Below are 23,876 nucleotides of genomic sequence, written 5' to 3' on the forward strand. Positions count from 1 at the left end.
GGCATAAAACAAATATATAGGCCAAGGAAACAGGATAGAGAGCCCAGAAATAAACCCATGCATAAATACTTAACTCATATTCAACAGGGGTGCCAAGAATACACAATAGAAAAGAGGCCACTCAACAAATGATATTGGAAAAACTGGATATTCACATATAAAAAAATAAAATTGAATTCTTATACCATACACAAAAATAAACTCAAAATAGATTAAACACTTAAACCTAAGACCTGAAAACTGTAAAACTCGTAGAAGAAAACATAGCAGGAAAGCTTCATGATACTGTTCTTGACAATGATTTCTTGGAAATGACTCCAAAATTCAAACAAGAGCAAAAATAGACAATTGAGACCATATCAAACTAAAAAGCTTTGGGAAAAAAAGGAAGCATTCAAGAGGGTGAAAAAGCAACCTACAGAATGGGAGGAAATATTTCCAACTATATATCTAATAAATGGTTAATATCCAAAATATATAGTGAACTCCTGCAACTTAAGAAGGCATGCAAATGGCCAACAGGTATATGAAAAGATGCTCAATATCAGTAATCATCAGAAAATTCAAATAAAAACTGTAATCAGGGTTGGGTGCAGTGGCTCATGCCTGTTATCCCAGCACTTCGGGAGGCCAAGGTGGGTGGATCATGAGGTCAGGAGATCAAGACCATCCTGGCCAAAATGGTGAAACCCCATCTCTACTAAAAATACAAAAATTAGCTGGGCATGGTGGCACATGCCTGTAATCCCAGCTACTTGGGAGGCTGAGGCAGGAGAATCACTTGAACCAGGGAGTTGGAGGTTGCAGTGAGCCGAGATCACACCACTGCACTCCAGCCTGGTGACAGAGTGAGACTCCTTCAAAAACAAACAAACAAACAAACAACAACAAAAAACTGTAATGAGATATCATCTCATACCTGCTAGGATGGCTATTACCAAAAACAAAAACAAAAAGCACCCAAATCAAAAGATAATAGGTATTGGCAAGGATATGGAGAAATTAGGACATTTGTACATTGTTGGAATGTAAAATGATGTAGCTGCCATAGAAAACAGTATGAAAGTTCCTGAAAAAATTAAAAATATAACTACCGTATGATCTAGCAATGCCACATCTGAGCATATTTTAAAAATTTGAACTCAGGATCTCAGAGTCCACACTTCCATGTTCACTTCAGCACTATTTACTATATCCAAATATGAAAACAATCTAAATGTCTATTGATGAATGATGGGATAGAAAATGTGGTATTTGTATACCTGCGTGTGCGTGTGCACACACACACAAACACACACTATTCAGCCTTATAAAGAAGGAAATCCTGCCATATGCAACAACTTGAATGAACCTGGATAAATTTATGCTGAGTGAAGTCACAGAAAAAATATTGCATAATTCCACTTCTGTGAAGTAACTAAAATAGTCAAACACATGGAAACAGAGAAGAATGGTGATTGCCAGGGCATGAAAGGATGGGAAAATGGAGAATTGCTATTCAGTAGGAATAAAGTTTCAATTATGCAAGATGAATAAGTTCTAGGGACTTCCTGTAGTACTTTGTAACTATAGTTAACAATATATATAGTATACTTAAAAATTTTGTTGAGCAGGTAGATCTCATATTAAGTTTCCTTACCATAATAATTAAAATTAGGAAAGGCAAAGAAAAGGATACCACTTTCATTTGTTTTTTTCCTTTGGAATAAATGAGTTCATCACAAAGCATCTACTACGTACTTCTACGTAGCATGTGTTAACTAATTGAAGTGTTGGTCATGTTTTTTCAGGGAAGAGTGGAAAGAAATTCTAAATCATTCAGAAAAGGTCAGAAAATAAAAGCTATACTTAGATTGTAAGATGAAATACTGGAAGAATGATAGAGGATATGAGTTTTTGATGCTTTTAAATCAGTAACTCTTTCCTGACTTTAGTGGTGATAGTATCAACCCATTCTATTTTACTTCCTGCAGTAGAAATGTTGTTGTAAGAATAACATTAACAAGCAGGAAGATTAAAGTCAATTGGATGTTGGCTGTTTTATTCATGCTCATACTGCTCTTTCTAGACATGTTTAATTTATCCTATGCAGGGAAGACTGAGGAATTACTTGTGTGTGCTTATATATTACATATATGTATATATAATGCTTAAGTTGAGAAAAATAAATTGAAAATAAGGGTACACTTTATAAAATGTAAAATGGAACATGAGATTTAAAAATCTTTAAAAATAAACATCTGTATTTGTAAATGTCAGGATAAATAATGCAATATTTACTAAATTTTTGTCTACTTGTGAATAGTCAATCATGTACACTAATGACATTTTGGTACATGAACATCTGTCTTCTTAGATGCTAAGCCAGACCCGAAATTATTATTCTCTTTTGTAATTCTACCATTTAGTTTCCAAAGATCTCTTTTTGTATAGGTGGTACCACAACCAGAGTATCTCAGTTAGTTGACAAGAAACTCCAGAGTTAGACTCCTTTATATCTTTCAAATCACAAGCAATACTGTAGATTCTACCCTCTAAAATGTTTTAATGGAACATATTTCCTATTCTCCATTGCCACACAGGACTAATTTGGAGACTAAGTGTGGTCCAGGTGGCAGGTCAAGCAGGGTCTGAAATAGTCTTTGGTCTTTCCCTAGTCATTTTGTGCATCACTGCTAGATTAATTTTTTTTAAAGCTCAGTCTCAGACTCTAGAAAAGCAATTCTGGAGCTAGATCCATAATGAAACTACTTTTTAGCTGTCACCTCATTTGCAAATAAGATAATTTTTCTGAGAGGTTAAATGAGGATACTATGTCTTTTAGATTTGTTGTAAAATTTGACTACAATTTTGTTGGAAGTATTTTACACAGGATCTGACATATCATGGAGTCTTAATAAACATCAATCTCCTGCTTCCATGTTCTTCCCTACTCAACATATATGAATGAAACACCAGCTGCTACTAAAAAAGGTCTAATATGGCTTTTTATATCTACTCTCAGGCAGGTCAAAACCTCATCTTTTACTATTTCTCCAAATCTTAAATTTCTTCAAAACCGAAAGCATTGCTATCCCCCCTGAATTACTGCCTCTTTTATCAACAAAATTCATTTGCTCATTCATTTCTGTTTCCTTCCATGTGGCTTAGCCATTCTTTTGCCTCTCAGTTACTACATGCCTACTTTCCCACCTTCCAAAGCATTCTCAATTGTCACATATTTCATAAACCATTCTATAGCAGCATCTATTTTTACTCTGACTGTCATGTATATTTTTTGTGCTTGTTAATTTTTCTTATTGTATTTATCATGATTATAGTATTTGGGGATAGATCATAGTAGGGAGTTTAATAGAGTACAAGATAAATCGAATTTACTACTGACTCTATCTAACCTTCATCACATACTCGATATATGACCTTGGGTAAGTCACTTAACCTCTGTGTGCCTTTCCTCATTTATGAAAGAGACTCTGTAATAATACCTTTTGTGATTGATGTTATGGGTTGGATTGTGTGCCCTAAGAAGGTACATATAAGTTCTAACCCTTAGCACTTCAGAATGTGACCTTATTTGAAAATAATATTTGAAAATAATGTGGTTGCAGATGTAATTAAGATGAAGTCATACTGGAGTGGAGTGAGCTCTTAATCCAGTGTGACTGGCATCCTTACTAGTAAAGGAGAAAGACACACAGAGGGAAAATGGCATGTCACTATGAAAGGAGAGATTGGAGTTCTGTTGCCATAAACCAAGAAACACCTGGGCTACCAGAAGCTGGAAGAGGCAATAAAATATACTTCCTTAGAAGCTTTAAAGAGAACATGGACCTGCTGACACTTTGAATTTGGACTTCTAACCTCAAAAAGTGTGAGAGAATATATTTCTCTTGTTTTAAGCCATCAGGTTTGTATTATCCTGTTCTTGTAGGTCAAAGAAACTAATACGGTTGATGTGAAGATTAATTAATTAAAAATTTCAGAAGACTCTCCAAATTACAGTATTCAACAAATCTTAATTTTCATTACCTGTATTATTTATTCTGCTATGATATAAACTCCTTGAGCTCAGGAACCGTATCTTACGTTGGTCTCCCCCAAGCTCCAACCCAATATATATCACACAAAATAAAATATGTAACTACTTATAAAATGTATTTTGAGTAAATAGTGTATTGATTTTTCTTAATTATTCAATCGTCTATAGGAAACATTGGAAAGAACAGATTAGTTGATATATTGCTCAAAACCTATGGGTTTAACCTAAATCATAGGTTAGCCAGAACCTATTATTTAGAAAATTGTTTTCTGTGCAAAAATGAATAAGATTAAGCATATTTGTAATTGTATACTAGTCAATTATTTGAAAAATAAATGAAGTTCTAATAAAACTAATCATGAATTGATATCAAGTTAAACTTTACATGATCTTTTTTGGAAAATAATTGTTCATCCCTTTCATTGCAATGAAAAATATTTGAAATACTTATCTTTTTTTTCTGTTGGTTGAAATTATCTATGATGACACCAATGAACAAGTTCAAAGTGAAGAATGACCCAAAGATGATAAAGATGACAAAATAAATATACATGTAGAGGCTATATTCATATTTGGGCTGCTTGTCTACCTATAAAATTTACAAAAGTTAGCATTATATGGACAATAACATTCATTATTTTCTTTTTCACATGGTTTGACAAGGTAATTCAAATAGTGCTATCCCAGGTAAACATAGGATTTAAGAAGCCGTAGCATTGTTGAGGTTTAACATAATCACTCTTAACAATTTATTCAACATGTATTCATTACATACTTACTATTTAATTTATTACATACTTATGTAATAATATAATCTTCAAATAACTACAAAGGGCTTAATCATATGCATATTTTCGCTCATATTGGTAGGAAAATTCAATAACTTAAGTGACATACTATGTGTATGTTATTTCCAAAAGTACTGTAAACAAGACATTATCATATTTATATACATTTTGCCATGTATTTTCATTTGATTCCAAATATGTCTTTATTATTTGTAAAAGTAATATTTACAAATTTATTTATTATTTGTAAAAGGTAATATTTTGTAAAAATATTACCTAGAGAGTAATCATTAAAGTTTCTTAGCATGGAACTGATTTCACATAAACTCATCCAACGTGTTTTAAAATGTAAAAAGAGTAAAAGCTGTACATTAAAATTATTTTATTTTTATTTTGATAAGTGAATATTTACTGAGCATTTAGTAATGCCAGCCTGCACTAAGTGCTCTGCTTCTATTTTCTTGTTGGGTCCTCACAACACTATGGAGTAGGCATTGGATGATTATAGACATTTATTAGACAAATGATAGATTCATTAAATTATAGATTAGACAAATAAACTAAGTCTCAAGAAGGTAAGGTAATTTGCCCAAAGTCAGTTGTAGAGCTTGGATGATGTGGTACAGCTAGAATTTGAATCAGGCTCTATCTCCAACTGCTGTACTCACAACCACTAGGCTACTATAAGGCGGATGTTCTTCATTGTCTGTGTGAGTCCCAAGGGCTTCATGAAGTTATAGTGTGGAAATCACTGAAATAAACTAAGAAGCTTTTAAAAATAAAGTTTAGTGCTAAGATAATCAATACTTACATTAACAGAATCCACTGCTGCATACATAATAATCGTCCATCCCTTAAAAGTTGCCTTTAAGAATAACATTAATAGAATTTGAATGTTAAGCTCATATTCTAAAATAGCCATAAACATAGTTTTGTCTGTTTAATGTTACCACAATTATTAAGTAATACTAGTAAGTTTTGCTGTATTCAACATGTCCATTTAATATAAAGATTTTTTTTAAAAAGGACATATTCCCAAGTAACATTCTAAATCTTAGTCCTAGTTAATTATTTCCAAATTGTTACAATTGCCTGTGAATTTTGCACATAGCCTTTTATTTTATAAAGGCGAAGGAAAATTTCATGAATAAGACAGGAAACATCTTTTCTCCATTTTTTAAAGGGTTCTCCATGCCTGTGGGAAGTTCCTCTCATCCCTTCATAGTGTGAAGCAGGAAGTCCAAAAACGTTCATTTTTGAAGCAATATTTGAATGGTGCAAGATGGGAGTCCACATGACACCAAAGAGTCAATTATAAATGAATAACTCAAATGCAACAGAACTCATGCTTCTTATTCATGCAGGAATATGTTCTAGGAAAGACCAACACTTTTTTTTTTTTTTTTTTTTTTTTGAGACAGAATCTCGCTCTGTAGCCCAGGCTGGAGTGCAGTGGCGCGATCTTGGCCCACCGCAATCTCTGCCTCCCGGGTTCACGCGATTCTTCTGCCTCAGCCTCCCAAGTAGCTAGGATTACAGGCGCCTGCCACCACACCTGGCTAATTTTTTTGTATTTTTAGTAGAGATGGGGTTTCACTGTATTGGCCAGACTGGTCTTGAACTCCTGACCTCATGATCTGCCCACCTTGGCCTCCGAAAGTGAAGAGATTACAGGCATGAACCACTGCGCCTGGCCAAGACTGGCACTGTTTTAAAAACCACACAGTATTTTATCTTCAATTTATAATTAATAGCCTATTTAAAGAATAACTTATATCCTTTGTCCAATATCTATTAAAATACCAAGCATTCATGAAAGGGGACACTTACAACTTGAAGCAGAGATAGGTAACCAAGTCCGACATTATCAAAGTTCACTTTCAGGTTTTTCCATCGCACATTTTGACTAACATTCATAAGGGCAAAACATTCGGAACGATTTGGAACTTGACTTGCAGGAAACCGTGACCCATCTGTGGTGTTAATACACTCATAGAACTTGCCAGCAAACAAATTTACTCCCATGATGCTGAATATCAGCCAGAATATAAGACACACAAGTAGCACATTCATGATGGAAGGAATTGCTCCTATGAGTGCATTCACAACCACCTAGTATTCAAAAGAAAGAAAAGCATGATTAGGATTAGTAAGATGTTAAATAGGCAACATGAAAGAAATGCCATGCAGACATAAACAAATTAGAAAAGCCGCCCTTAAATATCTAAGACATCAAACCAACCAACCGACTCATGTCTATTAAATGCCTACTCTACACTCAGCAGTATTCCAAGCAAGACAAAATAAGACATGAACTCTGTGATCACCAGGCTTACAAATTACATGATTATCACACAATAAAATTATTAGCAAAATATAAGACAAAATAACTAAGATAATATAATAGCTTAAATAAATGTAAAATAACTAAAAATAGTAAACCAAAACCTGTTATTGATAAGGTAAACTTGTAAAATCTGTACACTCTGGAAATAAATGTATAAACATAAATGAAAAATATATATTTATATACATTTAAATGTTCATGATCCTATTATTACCAGCATTAAAGATTCCCCCATAGAGAAACTATTGGTGTATATCAGGTGGAATTATGACTGGACATCATTTTAATTAAATTAAATTATTTTCTTTTCTTATTCTCTTTTTTTGAGACATTCTCTACAAAAGGATTGAGAATCTTTAAATGGTTTGAATCCTTTAGATTTGGCTGGTTCTACGAAATAAGAGCAATCTTTTAAAATTTATTATTATTACTCTACATACTTTATGCGTAAGCCTTTGACTAAATATGTATAGTGCTGGCCACAGTTAAGGCAAAAATTAGGAACAGTTTTTCTTTAATCCTTTCTTTATTTCTGCTTTTCAGCATTTGTACTGCTATTGATCACCAGTTTGTCTTGCCACTCCAGTTTTTCTCTAGGGCAATTGCTGTAGCATTTAACACTCTCCAGATTTTCTCATTTACTTAATCCTTCAAAACCTACTTGTCATCTTACACTTCAGCTTGAGCTCCCATTCAAGTACAAATGTGTTAAAGATTAACCTGTTAGGGAAGGAGCATTGGGATCCTTCTTTTCTGCAATGTATTAAGCAGGTTCTCAAGATGCTTTAAAATAGAGAAATACTAAGGATCTCTGACTACTAATCAGATCATCTAGGGAGAACGTTTGCAAACATTTTTATAAATATTTTTAGGCTTTGTGGGTTATATCTCCGTTGCAACTATTCAACTCTGCCATGGTAGTCATAGGTCATACATAAACTGGTATGGCTGTGTTCCAAGAACATTTTCTTTACAAAAACAGGCTGGGGTTTGTTGACCTTTCGTCCAGAGCAATGATTATTTGGAGTTCATGGACTTGTAGAGGTTCCCTGGGGGCATGAAATTATATAACAAACATTATGGTTGTGCTGTCTTTCCGGAAAGACAATTCTTACTTTCATCAGATTCTTATAGTCTATGTGACCTCAAAAAAGATTAGGAGGAATAGGAATAGAGAATGAAGTTCAAAGTAGCCAGCTCTTAATAGAGCCTACCTTTTCATGCTCATTTCCTGCTGCCCTCCCTGCTGTGTTTATCACCTAGGCACACTGATAAATCTAGTCACTGACCAAGCACACCTTGCACACTCTGTTCTGTGCCTCCCTACCCTGTGGTATCACTGCCTGGAATGCCTATCTGCCTATGACTTGAGGCTTACTCTTCAGTTATGAAATGTCTGAAATGTCACCTCCTCGTGATATCTTCCCAGACTTCCCCGGATAGCCACTCTGTACTGTATATTCCTGTATCATTATGTGCCCTTGTCTGTCTCTCTTGTAACCCTTGATCCTACTCACTCTTTGGGGACCGGGGTCTATGTACCACTGTACTCTGTGTTTTTTATATCACAACACCTGACACATAGTTGGTGTTTAAAATGTTTTTCTAAAAAATGTGAGTAATGATGGAATCATGGGTCTCTGAGAAAGACAGGCACCTATTGGTCTGATGAGAAGCCAGTTGGGAAAGCTAAAGAGCCTAAGGACTCAAAAAAGCTGACTACAATATGCCTCAAATGCATTATTTCATTATTTCATTTATCCTTTAAAATAGCCCTGCAGCATGAATAAATTTCTCTTTTTGCGTGGTTAACAAATGTAACTAAATAGACAGTTGCCCCTCAAAATATACTAAACTATTCTTCTGCATCCAATTCACCTGTAATACAGATAAAGAACAAAGAGCAAACAGAGTTAAATAGTGGGCTGGCTTGATCTCTGAAGCAAGTGGTTTTGTAGGGGAAAGTTCTGATAGATTGTAACATTCTATTAATGCTCAAAAAATTAAGTTAATGTCAATGAATTCTAATACCACCTTTCTGCACAAAATGAAACTTGTAATTTTCAACTTGTAGACAGAATATTTTTGAATTGTGCTTATGAACTTTTTTGTATAATCATGATCATGATCTTTCTTATATACTTGGAAACCATTATACACTGGATACTTAAAATAGCAGAGATTGCAGTCATAATTAGGTTTGTAGGGATAACAGTGAAGATTTGGTAGGCTGAAAGATCTCTAATGTTCACTTGAGGCTGGTTAAAACCCAAATTTCTTATCCCCATCCTGGAGTTTCTGACTCAGTAGGTCTGGGGTGAGATCCAAGAATTTGCTTTTTTTTTTTTTTGATACAGAGTCTTGCTCTGTTGCCCAGGCTGGAGTGCAGTTGCATGATCTCGGCTCATTGCAACCTCCGCCTCATGGGTTCAAGCGATTCTTCTGCCTCAGCCTCCCTAGTAGCTGGGACTACAGGTGAGCACCACTATGCCCGGGTAATTTTTTGTATTTTTAGTAGAGATGGGGTTTCACCATATTGGCCAGGCTGGTCTCGAACTCCTGACTTCATGATCCGCCCGTCTTTTTAATAAGTTTGTAGATAATGCTAATAGCTGGTCAGTAAACCACACTTAAAGTATCAGTAAGCTGGACTAATGTCCATGTTCAATTGCTCAGAGATGGTAAGGTAGGGAGGTAGTTAAGTAAACAAATAAGTATAATACAATATAATGAGGATTTTCGGTGTCTGAACAGAGAGAGAATATCCAGTTATGTCTGCTGGTGGACGGACAAGGCAACTTTAAATTGAGCCTTAAAGGACAGATAGGTGTTTGTCTGCTATACAGACGGGTTAGGGTTGGGGCAAGGCAGGGGAAGCATTCCAGAACAGAGGCATAAAATAGCAGGTATAAATCTGGAGAAGAAATTTTAGAAGAGTACCAACACATGAGGATATGGACTAATTACAGAAAATAAAGTTGTTGTCCTCCATGTGTTTTACAAAGTTGCTGGTTTAATACAATCCTTAAAGCTAGGTTGTGGTAGTTGTTATTCATTATAACTTGTTTGTCTCTGCTAACTGAGTATCTTTTCAGGCACTCTGCAGCCTAAGTGCAAATTAAGTAAACTCTCTGAGCTTTAGTTTTCTCAAATATAATTTAGTTATAATTCCACTTACTTTGCAATGTTATTTTAAAGGTGAAATTAAATGTGATGGCTGATGCTATCTCACTTACCTATCTTTTCTAATGCTCCTTACCCAGGTAGTTCCTTAAACAAATATTATTTGAACACCTGATATAAGTAGGTCCTTGATTACTTATGTATGAGAGATGATGTTAGGACTAATAGTTTCCCCTTTCACTTGGACTTCCTAGCACAGGGAAGATTTCCATTTAATATGGAAAAAGTCATTCATTTGGATCATTCTATTGTTTGACAATGTTAGATAAAGGCAGGATTACTGTGATTAACTTATTCCCTTGTTAAACAATATGCACTGAAATACTGTGTATGTATATATATATATAGAGAGAGTATGCATATATATACTAATATGTACAGTAAATGAAATGCTATATATACATATATTATATATGCATATTTTATATATAGTATTTCATATTCTGTACATATGAATATATACTAGTATATACTAATTAGTATTATACTATTTTTAGTAATATACTAGTATCTACTAATGAGTATTATACTATTTTTAGTAATACACTATTTAATTAATGCTATAATTAGTATTTATATATTAGTATGCATATATACCATTAGTATATATAATATGCATATATGCTATTAGTATATGTAATATGCATATATATACTATTAGTATATGTAATATGCATATATATACTATTAGTGTATGTAATATGCATATATATACTATTAATATATATAATATGCATATATATGCCATATATATGCATACTATATATAGTATATATGCATACTATTATATGCATAATATACATATATATGCATATGTATATATGTATATGTATGTACACACACATACATAAACAGCCCATGTATTTATGTAAATAGAAACAACTCATAATTTCTACAAACCCATTATTTTTATATTTTAAACCCCATTAAAAAATAAGAATATTATGAAGTTTAGTATTTTCTTACCCTCATTCCTTCAAATCTAGATAAGGCTCTTAGAGGTCTTAAAGCTCTCAGTGTCCGAAGGGATTTAATGGGGCCAAGATCTGAGTAGCCAAGAGTGTTTGCCACTAAAGTAACCAAAGAAACCTATAAAAATAACATTTTCATTAATTGCATCAATAAAATGATGAAGCATAAAAGGAAAAAGTCAATTTTGAAACTCACTAAAAGCAACTCAACAGGAACAATAAAATTGTTTATATGGAGCTGTGTAGTCAATGCCTAAAAATAGAGTAAGGTGGATGTTTCTGTAAGGAAATAGATTTAAAAGAAGGTTAACCAAAATAAGAAGAAATAATGTAAGCAAAGTAAGTTGCTTTTATTCTATTTGAATAGAAATCATGCTTATGCTTTTCACACTTTTCTAATCAATTGTTTTGTAATTGCTTATTAAATCTAAAAATTTAATTAGAACAATGGTGAACATTTTAATTATAAAACTCAGGTCAAAATGAAGTGTGTGATTCTGAAGCTAAGCCCTACAAATGTGGTATTCACTCAATTAAATCTATGTCTTAGTATAAATCTTATTAAAAAACATTTTGAAGACTCATGATTTTGAGTTGGGGCAAATTCTCAACGAGATTGCTTCTGCCCTACAATTTCTAAGGATTAGCACCAAAGATCTACCAAATAGTTTTTCATGGGAGAAAAATCACAATTGTACTGAAGAGAGAATGAGAGTAGCTGATCTCATTGGCTTCACAATCAATATGGATAAAATAAGAGCTTCATCATGTTAGATAGATCAGCTACAATTACCATAACAAGTATCCAAATGAAATTTGAGTTCTTATCGTAAATGATCCTTAAGAAAGAACATGAACAGCAATACAATCAATACACATTTTAGTTACAAAGCAATGAACTTCTCAATGACCTTAGATCTGGATCTATAAATGCATTTACTCTCTGAATTAGTTCCATGGAAAATATTCATTTGCCTCACATCCTGTGTAGCAGGAGACGATGTCTAAGAAAAATGTCTGGAATGCAGTTCTTCATTACGAATAAGTTAGTGACTGAGAGATTCAAGTTTTCAAGGGAAGAATAGGAACACATGAGAGCCAACTTTATATATTTATCTATTTCAGGAGTAGAAAAAGTCATTGTTCACAAAAAGTTCATTGCTGTTACCATCAGAGACAGGTAAACTGATTTATGAAGCAGGAGGTGTTTTAAAGTACTCATCCTCATGTAGTATTTCCAAATGTCTCACTAAATGTAACATGGCTTTTTAAAATTCCTAAAGCTATGTATTTAGCAGAATAAATTGCTCCTCCTGCCACTCTTAAATTTGCCCAGTCATTCACATCCATTATTTTCCACTTGAGAACACTCAAAAATACGTATGCTCCCTCTTTAATCAGAAAAAGAAAAATTTTTAATGTTTTGCTGTGGTTTGAATGTTTGTCCCTTCTGAAACTCATGTTGGAACTTAATTCCCAATGTAACAGTATTAAGAGGCAGAGCCTTTAAAAGGTGATGAGGTCATGAAGGCTCTGCCTTCATGAATGGAATATAGAGTAAGGGCTTAATGGGTTATCATGGGAGTGAGTTAGATATCACAAGAGTGGGTTTGTTATAAAACCCAGTTTGGCTCTCAGTGAACACCCCTCGCCATGTGATGCCATGAGCTGCCTTGGGACTCTCCAGTGTGCCCACCAGCAAGAAAGTTCTCACCAGATGTGGACCCCTCACCTTAGACTTCCCAGCTTCCAGAACTTTAAGAAATAAATTTATAGAATACTTTAACCAGTCTCAGGTATTCAGTTACAGCAATAAAAGGTAGACTAAGATGTGTCTGTTATAATTGATACAGCCCCTAAAATACTAATAGGTCTGTTCTCCAAGCCACTGTTAAGTGAGTTTTATGACACGGAATATATGCATATTATTAAGAAGACTATGGTATAGTTTGTAACTGAGAATATATATGCATATGTATTCATATCTTTCTATAAACACACATGTATATATACAAATATACGCCTGTACTGATGAACACTGTTTAATCAAGTAAGTTTCAAATAACCCAGAAGCCTGCAGAAATCAGACGAGTCCATTCTCTGAGTAGCAAATAATATAAGTAGTTCTGAAATCTGAATATACAACAGAATCATATGTAGGTCTTGTTACAACGATTTGCCGCATCCAACCACAGAGTTTCTGGTTCAGTAGGTCTTGGGGTTGGGGGCAGAATTTGCATCTCTTAGGAGTTCTCACCTACATGTGCCAATGTTTTCAGTTTTGAGACCATGCTTCAAGAACAACTGCTGTAGATAAGTTTCTATACTTTTCAGAAAAAAAAAAAAAAACAGCCACTCCCCCAGATGTGCATCCCAAAATTTGCATCTCTATCAGCAAGAATATTGTTTGGAGCTTTACTCTCTGTGCTTTGCATTATATTTGTTCATTTCCAAAATATTAAATAATATTTCAAATTGGAGTTGTTTATCTCCCTGATTTCTGCACATTACATACCCCTGAACAGGAGGTTATACTCATTGAGAATCATCACTTTAAATTTTCAAATATAAAACAATTTCCATTATTAAACAGCCATATCTCTTAATTTAAAATAAGTTCAATTTTACTTGTAAACCTTCATTTCTTACACTGGATGATGAAAATGAGTATATTTGTGATAATATTTTAAAGATTTTAAAATATCTAAAATATTGTATAATTTTTTAAGAGAGAGACCCCGTCACATTTACAGTTTAAGAGAAAAGAAAATCTACATTCCTTCTATAATTTCTTCTTATTTGGGGCAGCCTTTCTTCAAAACGACTATATTACAAAAATACCCATTTTATCATTTTTCATTTTCTAGGCAGTAACTAGATAATTTGATATATGAGTGATTAATTGAAAAACAACAAGAAATCATTACTATATCAGAAGTTAGAATTCTCATAGAGGAAACCTAAGATAACACATACAAGGTGTAATACATAGCTATGTTAAAAATTTTTTCACATTACATATTATAGAAAAAAGTTATTGTTTTAAACATTTAATATTGTGTGATTAGGAAAACAAAAGTTATTGTTATTATATTTTTTTGAGATGGAGTCTCACCCTGTCGCCCAAGCTAGAGTGCAGTGGCGCGATCTCGGCTCACTGAAACCTCTGCCTACTGGGTTCAAGCAATTCTCCTGCCTCAGCCTCCTGAGTAGCTGGGATTACAGACACCTGCCACCATGTCCGGCTAATTTTTTGTATTTTTTAGTAGAGACGGGGTTTCACCATGTTGGCCAGGCTGGTCTCAAACTCCTGACCTCAGGTGATCCACCCACCTCGGCCTCTCAAAGTGCTGGGATTACAGGCGTGAGCTACCGCGCCTGGCCAGAAGCCAAAAGTTTATGAAGCTTTGAATAACAGTTGAGAAATTGAACTTTTGAGTAAATATGACTAATTTGGTAACATTTTGCAGTCAGATTTTACTATTTGTGATCATGCTTACTTGTGATTTTCTAATCCGTGTATGATGCTGTATGAGTTCAACTTTTCTTAAAAGCTCGATAATGCAAACCCTTGGTTAAATTTTAAAGCACTTATTGGCATATAAAAATTTGCATGTTGACCTCTAATTATGTCAGGCATCATATGGAAAACAACTCTCTAAAAACTATGACTGATTATAGGATGTTTCTTCCCTAAACACAAAGGTTAGGATTCTGAAAATCTAGAAAAATTAGTAAAAGATAAAGAACATATCATTCTGAGAAAAATAAGACTGGGAGATTGAGGTTATAAAATAATGTAAGAAAGCCATTTTAATTAATACAAAATATGTCATATATATTATTAAATTATATTATTAAAATATAAAATAATTAGAGTACATTCAATGAAATGATAATAATGGGTATTGTACCATTGGTTTCTATTTGAGAGTCCTTGATCTCACCGACTGTTTTAAGATTTCTTCTCTATATCAATCAGAAGCCTGTAAAAATATTTCTGCTTTGTTAAAATAATATGTAAACTAAAGAATTATTATGTACTTTCCATCATCGAAGTATTCAACAGTTCTTTGAATTTATTATCTAAAATTATTACATTAATAATAATGCCTACTCCTCTGCCCCACTGCCATTCTGCAGATGAAGGGCAAGTTGCATATTTGAGATAGAGACAATTGTGTCTCATTTTGGTTTTTCCTATAATTGGGTCTGAGATAGATATTTTAAAATTTCATGACTTCTCTCTCCCCGAATACAAAGTTAACTTTGTTTTTATATAATGATTTTTAGAAAAATTTTAGCTCACATATCAGCCAACTTGATATACCCCTCATCCTCTCTTATCTTCCAATTTTACATTGTGAATAATCATCATTTCCTCTCTTTAATCTGTGTCTCTGCCCTTTTATCATCTCCTACTTCTAAATTTTGTTTTATTCTTAACAGGAATGACATTCAAATCATATTTTTTTTTTATTTAAAAATCACATCTCTTTTGCAGAAAACATAAAAAACTCAATTATAAATGTTACAATGTCACAGAAATAATTTACATTTGTTGAATTATTTCTGTTCTAATATTCCTCACAGATATATTTCCACTGGCTGTGCTAATATTTCTAAAAGAATAAACCTATAGCCTGAAAGTATATGAAGCTTAACAAAATTAAAATATGGTAATATACAATACTGGTGAAGGTTTTTTCACAACACACAGTAAGAATAAATCCTCTTTTAAAATGTACTCAAAAGTACCTACATCAACAATTAGGAAATCCAGCCAACACCAGGCATTGGTGAAATATGTTTTATAACCATATGCTATCCATTTTAGAAGCATTTCCAGAATGAAGATGTAAGTGAAGATCTTGTCTGCATACTCCAGGATAATCTTAATGGTCTTTTTCCTTTCAATATAAATATCTTCAAAAGCCTGTGGAAATAATATTCAAGTTTCAATCATGCACAACTTAAGCTTCATGATTCATAAAAAAACAGGAAAAATACAATTCTAATGCTAAGACCACTGAAACGTAATATTGACATGGGCCAGCTGACATTTTTTCTGGTTTACAGTTATGACAGAACAGTTAGTTCTAGCCTTCTCACCAGTGCTGCTGCTGGTCTTCAGAGGTCAAGAGAAAGTGCAAAAGAATGAAATTACTTGTAATCCACAAAAAGACTCATGATCTCTGACACCTGATCATTTCCACCTCCATCTGATTCCTCCTCTTTCTCCATTAAAATTGGATAAGTCCTAATAATTTCAGACATGATCCCATGGCCAGCCACTGTTATAAACTTTTCACATCCTACACTCCCCTTTTTCCCCACCAGTAGGTTGTGGAGCCTCTCTTTCAGCTCTCAAATGCTTGTGCATCCCAGTGCCTAGCACCATGTTAATAACAGCAGCAGGAAAGGAAAGATTTGCTAAATGAATGACTGCAGTAGCTTAATAGGCCTATAGAACACAGAGGGTGCTTTTTCCTTTGACTATTCATCCATATATTATCCTTCAAAGCTTCAGCTCTAAAAATCACTGTTCTATTCTCTCCATGAATGCGGTACTTCCTATGCTTTCCAAGAAATTTTAGTAAGTGATGCACAACAATATTATGTGACAACATTAGGTGAGCTCTATCTGATTTAGGGCTTACACTTTACTGTTACTAATTTTGGTTATCACTCATTTACTTCTATTTTGTGTATGCTCTTCTGTCTGAGGAGCCACAACACAGTGAAAGGATAGGGTGACTTTGACTTTAGACTTCAGCCACATGTCCCTTGACAAAGAATTTGAATGGACTGAAAAATTGGGCTCATTGTTGCAGTGAGCCAAGATCACACCACTGCCCTCCAGCCTGGGCGACAGAGCGAGACTGTCAAAAAAAAAAAAAAAAAAAAAAGGCTCATTGAGACACTGAAAATGATTGCTGATCTCAACAGGTCTAAAGTGTTAGAACTTTCTCTTTCAGATCGAAACACTATTAACCCTGTTGGATAAAATGAAAGTCAAAGACCTGTATCCTTCGTGGTTAATATTATATTTATTACCTGTCTACAGTCATGAACTTGTGCCATTCAGATTCTTCTTATTCTACGTTCTGCTATCAATACTCTAAAATTACCCTTAGCAGTTTTGGGAAACTGTTGGTATCAATATTGAAGAAAAGAGACAAGTTGGGGCAGAAAGACTGAATGGACCTACTAAGATGCAAAAAGAAGGTCCCAGCAGTTGGCAGAGGTTCTGAAATTTAATGGAATTGAAGTGCAGAGAGAGGCTTCTAGCCCTCAGGATTTTCCTCCCTGCCATTCCGCCCCCAAGTTCTGGAGGAATCAGGCAAGCCATCTGAACTGAAACTATGGCAATGACTCAGTCCTTGAAATACAAAGACAAGGAAGGGGCTTAGTCACAAGGAAAAAGAAGCCTGTTTCTAGAACTGGTGTACAGAGTCAGAGCAGAGCTGCAGGAAGTCTTGATGATGAGAACCTCTCTCTGACTGGTCCCAGAGCAGGAATTAGAATTCAGCCCACAGGGGTTCTAGCTTCCAGAACCAATTTTGTGGATGTAGGAGTAAGGAGTCAAGAATGACCTTACGTGAGCTCTATCTGATTTAGGACTTACGCTTTACTGTTACTAAATTCAGTTACCACTCATTTATTTCTATTTTGTGTATACTCTTCTTTCTGAGGAGCCACAACACAGTGAAAAGATATGGTGACTTTGACTTTAGACGTCAATTCAGTGATAGCTCTGTCATTTACTAGCTTTGGGACATTAAGCAACTTTTAAAACTGTACCCAGCTTCATCATTGGTAAAATAAGCAAAATATCATAATCTCGCAGGGTTGTTTGAAAATTAAATGAGAAAATCTAAAAGAAGATTCTGAAACACAATAAATATAAGCTAAATGAGAGCTATTACTTCTTTTTAACTTTTACTTTAGGTTTGAGGGTACATGTGAAGGTTTGTTACATAGGTAAACACGTGTCATGGGAGTTTGCCATACTTTTAGAAAATCTAGTTTAACTGGCAACCTCTCTAAGTACAAACACCAGCTTCTTGAAATATCTTTCCCTTTTCTTCCTCATATGATTTACTTAAAATACAGTTTTGAGGATGCCCTCCCCAAATGTCTTCCTCTGTTTTAGACATTTTGAACAAGGAATTACTCCAAACTTTTCTTTAATTTTTTTGTAACCTCCTCTCTGAAATTCTCAGTCACATATGTGAGTCAGCATGGGATAAACTTCCTTAGTTACTAGGAATACATTGTATGGTAGACACTATCAAGATTTCTACTTGGACGACTCCAGATAAGGAAAATAGAGCTTTTCTGATCACATTTTCTGTTTCTGAGAGTTGGGACTTGTTAGGAAAGGAAAGCCACAGTGAGTCCCTGCAGATTGTTGGGGAGTTTGCCAAGAATGCCAGGCTCTGCCTGCTCCTTACCTAGGACATTCCTCAGGGTTGTGTTTGCAGTGAGCAACCTTGAGACATGAGGTAGGGTCTCTGGGACAAAGAGCAGGGTTGCTTATGTTGCTTGGTATAAAAGGATGCGTTCCCTAAGCTCAGTGTTCCTCAGCTGTGACATCAATCCACTATATGTGTACACACTCATTCAGGCTCATTTAATGCCCCCATGAGACCTGGGTAAAGGGGGAACCAACAGAAACATGTCGAAACTCATGCTACTTTCCATGCATAAGTAATAAAGTCCTTTATCTCTGACACAAGCACCTCATATCTTCTGCCAGCATCCATGAAACAGTATCAGGTCAACCTATTGGCACATAAGTACAATAAAATCAAAGTCCAAACTCATGAAGACTGTCTATGAAGCAAGTCACAAAGTTCTTGAGTATTCTATTTTTAGTATGATGAAACTTCCAGTGATATATCTAGCCAGATCTGGGCTCCTAATGGCTTCTAGTGGCTCATCTCTGTCAGCATCAGCAGGAAAAATGACAATTAAGAAAAAGGTTCCAGTTACTTACACCTTATACAAAAATTAATTCAAGATGGATTAAAGACTTAAACGTTAGACCTAAAACCATAAAAACCCTAGAAGAAAAGCTAGGCATTACCATTCAGGACATAGGCATGGGCAAGGACTTCATGTCTAAAACATCAAAAGCATTGGCAACAAAAGCCAAAATTGACAAATGGGATCTAATTAAACTAAAGAGCACACCAAAAGAAACTACCATCAGAGTGAACAGGAAACCTACAAAATGGGAGAAAATTTTTGCAACCTACCCATCTGACAAAGGGCTAATATCCAGAATCTACAATGAACTCCAACAAATTTACAAGAAAAAAACAAACAACCCCATCAAAAAGTGGGCGAAGGACATGAACAGACACTTCTCAAAAGAAGACATTTATGCAGCCAAAAAACACATGAAAAAATGCCCACCATCACTGGCCATCAGAGAAATGCAAATCAAAACCACAATGAGATACCGTCTCATACCAGTTAGAATGGCGATCATTAAAAAGTCAGGAACAACAGGTGCTGGAGAGGATGTGGAGGAATAGGAACACTTTCACACTGTTGGTGGGACTGTAAACTAGTTCAACCATTGTGGAAGTTAGTGTGGCGATTCCTCAGGGATCTAGAACTAGAAATACCATTTGACCCAGCCATCCCATTACTGGGTATATACCCAAAGGACTATAAATCATGCTGCTATAAAGACACATGCACACGTATGTTTATTGTGGCACTATTCACAATAGCAAAGACTTGGAACCAACCCAAATGTCCAACAATGATAGACTGGATTAAGAAAATGTGGCACATATACACCATGGAATACTATGCGGCTATAAAAAATGATGAATTCATGTCCTTTGTAGGGACATGGATGAAATTGGAAATCATCATTCTCAGTAAACTATCGCGAGAACAAAAAACCAAACACCGCATATCCTCCCTCATAGGTGGGAATTGAACAATGGGAATACATGGACACAGGAAGGGGAACATCACACTCTGGGGACTGTTGTGGGGTTGGGGGAGGGGGGAGGGATAGCTTTAGGAGATATACCTAATGCTAAATGACGAGTTAATGGGTGCAGCACACCAGCATGGCACATGTATACATATGTAACTAACCTGCACATTGTGCACATGTACCCTAAAACTTAAAGTATAATAATAATAAAATAAAAATAAAAAAATAAAAACATAAAAAAAAAGAAAAAGGTTCAGGAAGCTTGTAATTCTACTAGATCTCTTTCAACTCTCATGGAAGCTGCTTGTATGTGTTCAAGAATGAGAAACTTGTCCTACTTTTATCCTAAAACTACCATCTGTTTTCCCTTTTTATAACACACAAGATGCTTCACAAGCTGACCTTGCTTTCTCATAGTATCTCTGGCCACCTGTACTTGTTCTTCTTCCCACCACATTTGCAGTTCAGCAGTTTTTAATTTCCTGAATATCTGATGCTGTTTTATGCCTCCTTACCATTGTGTACTTGTTCCCCTCAGCCTGCCTTGCCTAACTAGAAAATTCCTATTTGTCTTTCTAGACCCTGAAAAGCACCATTTATGTTTCTGAAATTGCAAGCAGACAGTTGTTCTCCTTGCTACAGAACTTTGTCACATTTACACTTCGCTTACAAACACATCCAAGCTCTACAGTTACTCATTTGTATTCTTCTCTTCTCCATTGCTCTTAGCTCCTTAAGAATAAACAGTACCTGGATCTCATTTATCTTTGTATTGTGAAAGCTGATCATACAAATTGGGTCATTCTTGTGCTACTCAACTAACAGTCAACTAAGAGTCAAGAAGGCAGGGGGAAAAGCTCTCAGGGTACACAACATTACTCCAAGAATTGTAATTCTCTGCAAGACTGACTGTTGAAGCTGCTTGTTGTAACTTGAAATTAGTTTTATCTATAGCTTCTGAGGAAACCTGTTACACTCTAGGACTAATTGTGCCAACCACTGTTGCTCGCCAGTTGGAGCTTACCAGCTCCCCAGATCATTACTAGAGCCAATGAACTTTCTCAAAGAGCAATACATAACATTTTCCCATTTTAATAAAACCTCTAACCTTCTCTCTTTGTTCTACAGGGAAAGTGCTTTCAGTTTACGCCACAGACTCTCTCCCTGTTTTGCAAACTGATATTGCCAGTAAAATTCTCTTTTCTATTATAGCCATCCGGGTGGTCCTTTGGACAACAGCATTCAGGGCAGCAAGGATAATGCCTGGCATGTAGGAGTGCTCAGTAACTATTTACTGAGCCCAAGTAAAATTTTGTCATTAGCACTAATCACAGGGATTAATTCTAGGTAAAACGACTTGCCATGATATTTTTATCTTTTAGCTCATTTTAAAGAATATTGACTTAATCAATATATTGACTTAGGTGTCAGATCATTTACCAGGGCACCACTGCTGAGCAGGATCATGAGGACAATGAAGCTTTCAAACCAACTGTGTTCAACAATCTTGTAGCAGGTTTTCCTGATGTTCCACCAGATTTTTCCTTTCCCTGACTCTATGTTAACTTGGCAGCATGAGAACCTCCGTACACAACCTGACAAGAAAGACATGCATGTTAAATCTTGATATTCAGAACAAATAAAATTGTTAATACATTATTTAATGCAAACTGTTTTCTGTGATACTCCCTCAACCAAATAATTTCAAGACCTATACTTGCAGTTTCAGATAAATTTAATTTGGATGCTGCCTTCCTTCATCTTCTAACTTTGCATGATGTTTTGTTAATACTTGTTAGTTAGTTTTAGCTTACAATGTATTCTTGTCTTCTGTAATCCCCAATTTCTCTTCAGTCTCCTCCACAGTCTGTAAACCACTTTCATTTGATGTGTGAATGAATGAATGAACTAAAATCTGAAGATGAAATGAATTTTAGGGTATTCTTTTCTGACAGACAGATTTTTCTAATCTATAATTTTAGATACTTCCACTCCTCTACGATAAAAACCCTCTGAAATACACCTTTCTAAACAATATTGAGAAAATTAGTGGAAAGTCCTGAAATTAAGTTCAAAAGAAACTCATCTTGATTAGAAGATCCAGATGAAACTGTTTCAAGTATTCTAAGTTAAAACCAAATCTGACTTTAAAATTTCATGTATAAAATATACTGCTACAAAAAAATTGAAAATTGGACTTAAAAATGGTTAGGTTTATTCATTCACTGACACATTTTTTTGTCCATCAAACCCTTGTTACATATCTTCTATGTATTCACCTCTGTACATGATTTCCTTTCCTCAGGGAATTTATGTTAGGTTTTGGTTAGGTAGATAAAAACAGAAATAAATGACTGTGACTAAATACGGCAACTAAAGTGACAGAGAGTCAGGGTTCATTTTGATAGCATGGAAGAAATCAATCTCACCTGGCTTATTTCTTGAGAAAGAGAGATCAGTAGAGGCTTCCTAGAAGAGATGGAGCCTGGGTTGAATCAAAATATCAGTAAAAAAGAGTTTGGGTGGAATTCCAGGCCAAGAGGGCAGCAAAAATTGTTATGCATAGAAATTTAAACCAGTTTAGAGTTGTGATGCAAGCAGAATGTACACAAGAGGCAAGGGTGAGAGGTGAGCTTAGAAAAATTGGTCAGATTATGGAAAGCATTGGCCTTTACGTTAAGGAGTTTGGCTTATATCCTATAGAGGTTGAGGAGTAAGTAAAGGGTTATAGGCAGGGAACGAGATATGCAAATTGCAATGTAAACAGATGTCTCCACGCTACTTGGAGGATAAGTTGGAAGGGGTGAATAGAGAGGAGTAGGGGTAAAGAAAGTTTCATACCCCGAAAACCATTTGGATTCTGGGCCAGTATCCCTGTCTGGAGGGAAAGATTAGTTAGGAACTAGAGTTGTAACAGATTCAAGACATTTGGCAGATAAAATCAGCAGGATTTGGTGATTGATTGGATATCAAATGTAAGAGAAAGGAAGGAGCCCAGGACTACCAGGTGGATGTTAGCAGTGAATTGAAAACCACAGGAGGAGGAGCTGACTTGGCAGGTAATGATTTTGAGATGCCAGTAAAGTGTTTAAATACAGATACCCTATAGATTTTAAAAATGGGGGTGGGAACGTGAAATGGGAAAAACCCATCTAGAAAAGAATACTTAGTAATAATTAGCATACATGTATCTGCTGAAGTCAGAACAGTTTTTGAGGTCATATAAAAAGAGTACTTAGGGTGAGGAGGAAAAAGGGCCAACTCCGAAACATTCTGAAACAACAATATTAAGGGAGAAAATTCAATGGTGTGCTGAAAGCAGACCATACCAATTCTCGTTGTTAAACTGTCAGAAATTCCTGCTAGTCTGTTGTTAAAAGCAGCCATTATTAAATATTTGACTACATAAACTTAGAATTCTATAACTTACCTTAGGGAAATGTAATAAATACTAACACGTATCACTTCCTAGTTATTTTACTGTATTTTATTATTATTTGTCTATTCCGTTTGAATGGCAGAAGTATAGCATACTGTCGGGCTATTGTGTGTCTCTTCTTTCTGGACGGTGGTCTATTCTCTC

At 35.0% G+C, this 23,876-nt stretch overlaps 1 protein-coding gene across 7 annotated transcripts in view; it reads right to left on the reverse strand.

The window, feature by feature from the left end:
* Nucleotides 1–23,876, reverse strand: part of SCN9A (sodium voltage-gated channel alpha subunit 9) — a 178,853-nt gene that overhangs the window by 25,641 nt on the left and 129,336 nt on the right. For 5 of the 7 annotated variants that reach the window (XM_024243378.3, XM_024243377.3, XM_024243379.3 and 2 more), the window contains 6 exons: nucleotides 21,734–21,888; nucleotides 16,091–16,264; nucleotides 11,324–11,446; nucleotides 6,658–6,939; nucleotides 5,639–5,692; nucleotides 4,491–4,628 (listed from right to left, as the gene is read on the reverse strand). In XM_024243378.3, coding sequence (XP_024099146.3) covers nucleotides 4,491–4,628; nucleotides 5,639–5,692; nucleotides 6,658–6,939; nucleotides 11,324–11,446; nucleotides 16,091–16,264; nucleotides 21,734–21,888 — 926 coding nt within the window. The remainder of the gene's footprint in view (nucleotides 1–4,490; nucleotides 4,629–5,638; nucleotides 5,693–6,657; nucleotides 6,940–11,323; nucleotides 11,447–16,090; nucleotides 16,265–21,733; nucleotides 21,889–23,876) is intronic. The other 2 variants (XM_063712844.1, XM_024243381.3) reach the window with 1 other exon arrangement.

The sequence above is a fragment of the Pongo abelii genome, chromosome 11, assembly GCF_028885655.2.
Source record: "Pongo abelii isolate AG06213 chromosome 11, NHGRI_mPonAbe1-v2.0_pri, whole genome shotgun sequence".
NCBI classification, from domain to species: domain Eukaryota; kingdom Metazoa; phylum Chordata; class Mammalia; order Primates; family Hominidae; genus Pongo; species Pongo abelii.